This window comes from Coregonus lavaretus (genome assembly GCF_964263955.1).
Source record: "Coregonus lavaretus genome assembly, chromosome: 15".
Taxonomy (NCBI): Eukaryota; Metazoa; Chordata; class Actinopteri; order Salmoniformes; family Salmonidae; genus Coregonus; species Coregonus lavaretus.
In genome coordinates this window covers 39060849-39067866 of record NC_140002.1, presented here as the reverse complement: position 1 = coordinate 39067866, position 7018 = coordinate 39060849, and the positions used below count along the sequence as shown (strand labels likewise).

At 44.3% G+C, this 7018-nt stretch overlaps 1 protein-coding gene across 2 annotated transcripts; it reads left to right on the top strand.

Moving 5' to 3' along the window:
- The first annotated feature begins 37 nt into the window (after nt 1-37).
- Nucleotides 38-6770, top strand: LOC311143055 (vacuolar protein sorting-associated protein 51 homolog). 2 transcript variants are annotated; one of them, XM_084178860.1, is made up of 11 exons: nt 38-381; nt 618-747; nt 881-1027; nt 1165-1384; nt 1851-2772; nt 2918-3133; nt 3291-3374; nt 4391-4525; nt 4686-4807; nt 4968-5055; nt 6037-6770. In XM_084178860.1, the coding sequence occupies exons 1-11, from the start codon at nt 184-186 to the stop codon at nt 6295-6297; spliced, it is 2523 nt and encodes an 840-aa protein (XP_084034986.1). In that variant the 5' UTR covers nt 38-183; the 3' UTR covers nt 6298-6770. The 2 variants fall into 2 exon arrangements, with proteins under 2 accessions (XP_084034986.1, XP_084034987.1); XM_084178861.1 differs by having other exon boundaries at nt 66-262.
- The last annotated feature ends 248 nt before the right edge of the window (nt 6771-7018 follow it).

The window sequence follows — 7018 nt, the reverse complement described above, 5'->3', positions numbered from 1 at the left end:
TCTTTGAGTCATTGCTGCCACCTACTGGCTCGAGCTTGTCATCGGAACATGTACGGTAACTTCTCTGTTTGCGGTAGTGACGGGGCGAATAGCTGGTTGTGTGATTAGCTGGCTGTCAGTTATATTTAGCTATTATTTGGTCTGTCCTGCAATTCTGAACAATTCTGCCGGTATTCGGTCTAAATGGACGGGGATATCAGTGCTACGGCTATGGCCACCACACCACCTGACTCCGACCCAGCGCGGAAGCGCCGAGTGCACGGTATGTTGAAGCTCTATTATGGATTGAACGAGGAAGGAAACACCGTGGATCAAGCAGAGTCCCTGAATCCGTGCGATATAAACGGGACGCATTTCGATCCTGAGGTTTATCTCAATAAGGTAAACTCCCATTTCTGTGTCTGGATGCGACACATAGCTATTCACTGAACATTAGACAATAAATTAAATCCCCAAAATAGCTTTTACAGAGGCAAATTATTATTTTCTGTACAAGAGCCAATGCTAACTGCTTATCTGGCATTGGTGTCAGTCACCCGGGTAGTACAGTCGCTCAGTGATGTCTGTTAGTTGTCTTGTCTTCAAAACTGACCTTTATGTCATATTGGTGGCTGCAGCTTAGGAGAGAATGTTCCCTTGGAGAGCTGATGGACCAGGAGAGCTGCATGGTGAAGCAGATCCGCTCCTTGGACAGTGACATGCAGACATTGGTGTATGAGAACTACAACAAGTTCATCTCTGCCACAGGTAAACAAATAGGTGACAGTGTATGCAATGCATTGGATATCATGTTATTACATTGGATCATGTTTGCATCACTCACTATTTAGTGCACATACCATGTAGTGAATGAATGAATGCTCTCATCTCCTCCCACTAGACACAATCAGAAAAATGAAGAACGATTTTAAGAAGATGGAGGACGAAATGGACTGTCTCTCTACCAACATGGCTGCTATCACAGAGTTCAGTGCACACATCAGTGGGACTCTTCAGGACCAGCATGCACAGATAACCAAACTGTCAGGTTGGTAATGAAACCTGTGGTGACACGCCTCCACCGCCTGAAATGAAAACTAGATAACAAATCGTATTTGTTGGTCATATACCTATCATTGTCAGATTACTCGTTCTAACTTTTCCTCTCTCCCTCCCCCCACCCAGGAGTCCACACTCTTCTTAGAAAGCTGCAGTTCCTGTTTGAGCTGCCTGCCAGGCTGAATAAGTGTCTGGAGCTGCAGGCCTATGCCCAGGCAGTGAGCTCCCATCGTCGTGCCCGCTGCGTGCTGCAGCAGTACAGCCACATGCCCTCCTTCAGGGGTATCCAGGATGACTGTCATGCCATCATGAACAAGCTGGCACAAGAGCTTAGGCAGAAGTTCAGGTAAGATAGGTGGTCACTTGTGGAAAGATTCTGCGTGCAAACTGAGAGAATCTGTCGGGACTGAATGGGATGTGTAGGATAACCAGCAGCAGTATATCCGGTGTTTGGTTTTTCCTCACTGGCTATTTGGACAAATCACGATTTCACAGGTGTTAGCATCTTTTGGATTTCAGAATGGGAGGGGACATTCGGCCCGTAACTTGCAAAGAGAGAGGGTGGAGCTCATCGTTCCGGTTCCGCTCCTTCTTCTAGCATTTCTTGATCTCTTCTCTTAACATGTATGGACCCAGAACTTAATCGAGCAGCTGACCAATTACCTGAGACTTGGGACTGGGTTAACCGAGATTAGTATGGTTGCAAAACAATGGTCTTTTAATTTTCATTTCTAGTTCACATTCTATAGTAATAATCCATTATGCCTCTGCATGGATGCCTTACCTCTGCTTGGGGTTGAATGTGTTTGCAGAGATGGTGGTTCGAGTGCGATGGACCTTTCAGAGTGTGTGGAGCTTCTGCTGCAGCTGGATGAGCCAGCAGAGGAACTCTGTGACAAGTTCCTGAGTCACGCACAGTCACGACTGGAAGCAGACCTCCGACGACTGGAGGCGGAGCTAAGACCACCATTGTCCTCTGGACCCACATCAGTGATATATCCTTCCACTGGCCCTGCCCGCAGACTGTCAGCTGCACCCACTGCTGGATCTCCCACTGACCCCACCTCTCCAGGCAATCCCTTCCTCTCTCCCAGCTCAAGGACTGATATTCTGGAATTCATAGACAGAGGTTGCAATGAATTCGTCAGCAGCCTTTGCTTGGTCATTGCCTCGTACCAAGAGTTGTTTGTCAACCGTCCACAAGAGGGTAATCTGGCCTCCAAAAACATCCCCCAGATGGCTGTTGGCAAGCTGCATGCTTTCGTGGATGCCCTGGCCACCCGCTACTTCTCACTGGTGGAGAGGAGGATACAGGAGGAGAAGAGTGTTGGAGACAACTCTCTTCTGGTCCGGGCTCTGGACCGTTTCCACCGCAGGCTCCAGGCCGTGGCCAAACTGCTACCTGGGTCTGCTGTGCCCAGCCAGGGGACTGAGATTGTGGTGTGGGCGGCCAGGGAGAGGATCAAGCAGTACCTGGCAGCCCTGCAGAGCTTCTACCTGGACAGCCTGACAGACGTGAGGCAGGCCCTAGCAGCTCCTCGGCTGGGTGGAAGCTCAGCTGGAGGTGGGTCTCACCTAGCGGGACCAGCCACTGGGAAAGATGCTCCCGCCAGCCTGCCAGAGCTCGTCTCCTCTCTGTCTGCCTCCATTCTCAATCAGATCAAGTCAGTGCTGGCATCAGTGCACCTCTTCACAGCAAAGGACATCACCTTTTCCAATAAGCCTTACTTCAAGGTGAGATTAATACTGATGCTATTGTGAGTTAGTTGAGTCCCTCAGTTTGTGAGGTGTTCTGACATTATGCCTTTGGTACATATTTTCTGAATTTGGTATGCTATTTATGTAATTGACAACTCTCTTTCTCCTCTCTCTATTTCAGGGGGAGTTTTGCAGCCAGGGTGTGCGTGAGAGCCTTGTGGTTAACTTCATTAAGTTTGTGTGCCAGTCCTCACGTCAGTTCTGTGAGACTGCGGGAGACAGGGGTGGCTCTACACCCCCTGCCCTCCTACTGCTGCTGTCACGCCTCTGCCTGGACTATGAAACCTCCACCATCTCCTACATCCTCACCCTCACAGACGAGCAATTCCTCGTGCAGGTAAATATGCCAATGAGACTCTGAATACTCCTTGAATGCAGTTGATGGGAATGTAAGAAAATATGTACAAATAATAGGTCCTCTTTAGTCATGATAAATGTATGTCACATGCTACTATACATGCTGTTATATCCTCTGGTTTCTCTGGTGTTCACAGCATCACTCTCCTGTAACTGCAGTCGCAGCTTTATGTGGAGAGGCCAGAGAGGCAGCACAGAAGCTACTGAACCATTATGTCAAGGTAAAGTGCCTTCAGAAAGTATTCACACCCTTTGACTTTTTCCACATATTGTTTTGTTACAGCCTGAATTTAAAATGGATTCAATTGATATTTTTTTGTCACTGGCTTACACACAATACCCTATAATGTCAACGTGGAATTATGTTGTTTGAAACTTTTACTAATTAATAAAAAATGAAAAGCTGAAATGTCTTGAGTCAATAAGTATTCAACCCCTTTGTTATGGCAAGCCTAAATAAGTTCAGGAGTAAACATTTTCTTAACAAGTCACATAATAAGCTGCATGGTGGTGGTGGCTGCATCATGTTATGGGTATGCTTGTAATCGTTAAGGACTGGGTGGTTTTCAGGATAAAAAAGAAATGTAATGGAGCTAAGCACAGACAAAATCCTAGAGGAACACCTGGTTCAGTCTGCTTTCCACCAGACACTGGGAGATTAACTCACCTTTCAGCAAGACAATAACCTAAAACACAAGGACAAATCTACACTGGAGTTGCTTACCAAGAAGACAGTGAATGTTCCTGAGTGGCCGAGTTACAGTTTTGACTTAAATCTGCTTGAAAATCTATGCAAAGACTTTAAAATGGCTGTCTAGCAATGATCAACAACCAATTTGACAAAGCTTAAAGAATTTTGAAAATAATAATGGGCAAATAGTGTACAATCCAGGTGTGCAAAGCTCTTAAAGAGTTACCCAGAAAGACTCACAGCTGTAATCGCTGCCAAAGGTGATTCTAACATGTAATAACTTGGGTATGAATACCTATGTAAATTCGATATTTCTATATTTCATTTTCAATAAATTTGCAAAAATGTGTCGTCATGGGGTATTGTGTGTAGATGAGTGAGAATCTGTTTTTAAATTCAGGCTGTAACACAACAAAATGTGAATACATTCTGAAGGCACTGTACACATTTTCCCACCTTACCAACAAATTACTATTGCTGCAAATGGACATTTCAGGCCTATTCCTTCTATTTCTCTGCTGACCCCTTCTTTCTTGTTGTGGACAGGTTCAGGGCCTGATCATATCCCAGATGCTGAGAAAGAGTGTGGAGACACGAGACTGGGTCAACACCATCGAGCCACGGAACGTCCGTGCTGTGATGAAGAGAGTGGTGGAGGACACCACCTCTATTGATGTGCAGGTAATGTCCGTTATCTATATAAAACCCTTTAGTTATCATGCTTTGTAATGTGGGAAAACTGAAATTACTGTATAGTTGTGAGTGGACAAAAGCATCATCAGTGCTAGGAATCTAAACCGCTTTACTCCCTCCCCTGATCTGTCTCTCCTTGCCCCTACAGGTGGGTCTTCTCTATGAGGAGGGAGTGAGGAAAGCCCACAGCAGTGACTCCAGCAAAAGGACCTTCTCTGTCTATAGCAGCTCAAGGCAGCAAACCCGCTACGCTCCCAGCTACACACCCAGGTACCAGAACTACAGTTGCCTAACCTTTTCATAATAACATAATAAATGAACACATAACTGCATCACAATGTGTGGATGTTTAGCAGAGGCAGGATCAGTCTAATGTTAGTATGATGGCTATCTTTCCTAATGGATTATGAACGGTTTTGTCTCTCTGCAGTGCTCCTATGGATACCAGTCTCCTGAGTAATATACACAAGCTCTTCTCTGAGCGGATCGACATCTTCAGTCCTGTGGAGTTTAACAAGGTGGGTAGGGAGTGATCACAGAGCTCTGGTAGCTTAGAGCCTAGAGCAGAGGTCTTCAACAGGTGGATTGCGAGCAACAAGTAGCTCGCAGCCCTTCCATGAGTAGCTCGCGAAGCAATTCTAAAAGTACAGGTACTTTTTTTCAGGTGTTCCATCTCAAACTGTCATGAACATAAAGCTCCCGGCTACTATCCAATCAAAGCAACATTGACATTATCCCACCCCTGTTTAGCCACTATTGGCTTAAAAATCCAAACGTAACACAATATCTGCCAATTAATTTCCAGCAATATTACCTGTCTGTCTGTTTGGTGCGCACATTTGTCTACGCTCACTCCGTAAGTAGCCAGTTAGCAATGCTAGTAATGATAATGACCTTCTCAATTAAATGTTAACTGCAAAGTAGGCTTGCCTGACAAAGATATCATTATTATTTTTATCAATTGGGTGGCCATTGTTTTGCAAACTCGGCCATGACATGTTCCAGCAGTAGGCCTAACAGAAACACTGAGCAATGAAATGGGAATTACACTCAAATCAAACATTGTTGTTTTTTCCCCCAGACCTCAAAATTGGTTTTCTGATGTGATTGGAGCATTAATATGGACTTAGAACATTCATTTTCGTTGTTTCTCTATGAAAAATTGTAATATTGAGTGTACCAAAACCAGGAAAAATAAAACGGAGAAAACGGAATTCCGGAGAATACAATAGATAATTATATGGGGCCCCTTAGAGTTGTTTATTAACCATTATTTTACCAGGTATATTGACAGAAAACACATCCCTTGTACAACAAGGACCCGGGGAAGAGTTGCAGGGTAGAGAAGAATGTGCCTATTTGAAAGCTATTAAAAAAATGAGTAGCTGGCAACATTTCATTTTTTAAAAGTAGCTCTCATTCTAGAAAAGGTTGGAGACCCCTTGCGTAGAGACTCTCTCTTACACCCCCCATTTGACCGTCTTCATCTCCTCTCTCAGGTCTCTGTGTTGACAGGGATCATAAAGATCAGTCTGAAGACATTCCTGGAGTGTGTCCGTCTGCGTACCTTTGGTCGTTATGGCCTGCAGCAGATCCAGGTAGACTGCCACTACCTGCAGATGTACCTGTGGCGCTTCGTCTCTGATGAAAATCTGGTCCACTTCCTGCTCGACGAGATAGTGGGCAGCACTGCCCACCGCTGCCTGGACCCCGCTCCCATGGAGCAGAGCGTCATTGAGGTCATCTGTGAGAGAGGTTAAAGGCCAGAGGTCACATTGGTAGAGGAACTGGTGAATTGTGATGGTGAAATTGAAGAGTGTGTAACAGGTTAAAACCAAAAAAATGCCTTGAAGTCAAGTGAACTGGAAGATTGGACAAAGAGGGTTTTTTAGCTGAAACACTCGATTCCCATGATGTAAATGTGGGTCAGGAGGGTGATTGAGATTACTATGAATGTTATTATGAATGATGTGATGATGTTTGGGTGGGGTACATCTGTAATCATTTGATTTAGTAATTACAAAAATTATCATATGGTAATATGAATTTGATTTAAAAAATCTAACTCATAAACAGATTTGCCTCTCCTACCTTCAAGGACATGTGATCTCAATTATTTGTATTTCTCTTGTTCTTCCTTTGCACACACAATCCTGCAATTTAAATTATAATGATTGTGTTACAATTAATCATCTCTGTAAAGTATGTTATATAAAGTGTCAGTATTCTAAGTAATAACTTTGTGTTTCAATTCATTTTGAATCATGATTGATTGATCATCATATTTTAATCACTTATGGAAATAATGTTTGCGGAGGTGTAGTGTGTGTACTTTCTCAAATGTCATAAGCAAGAGTCCCGTCTCTAGCAACCAATAAGAGCGCTGTAGAGTAAAAAACGTTTACATTACATTTGACCATCGCTTTTCTCCGCCCTATGATAAAGGTGGTCACCGCCCCAGCGTAAATTTGATTAGTTTAA

Coding starts and splice junctions, on each gene's coding strand:
- LOC311143055 (XM_084178860.1), top strand. CDS start 184: ATGGACGGGGATATCAGTGCTACGGCTATGGCCACCACACCACCTGAC. Junction 3,375..4,390: donor TACTGAACCATTATGTCAAG/GTAAAGTGCCTT, acceptor TGTTGTGGACAG/GTTCAGGGCCTGATCATATC. Junction 4,526..4,685: donor CCACCTCTATTGATGTGCAG/GTAATGTCCGTT, acceptor TTGCCCCTACAG/GTGGGTCTTCTCTATGAGGA.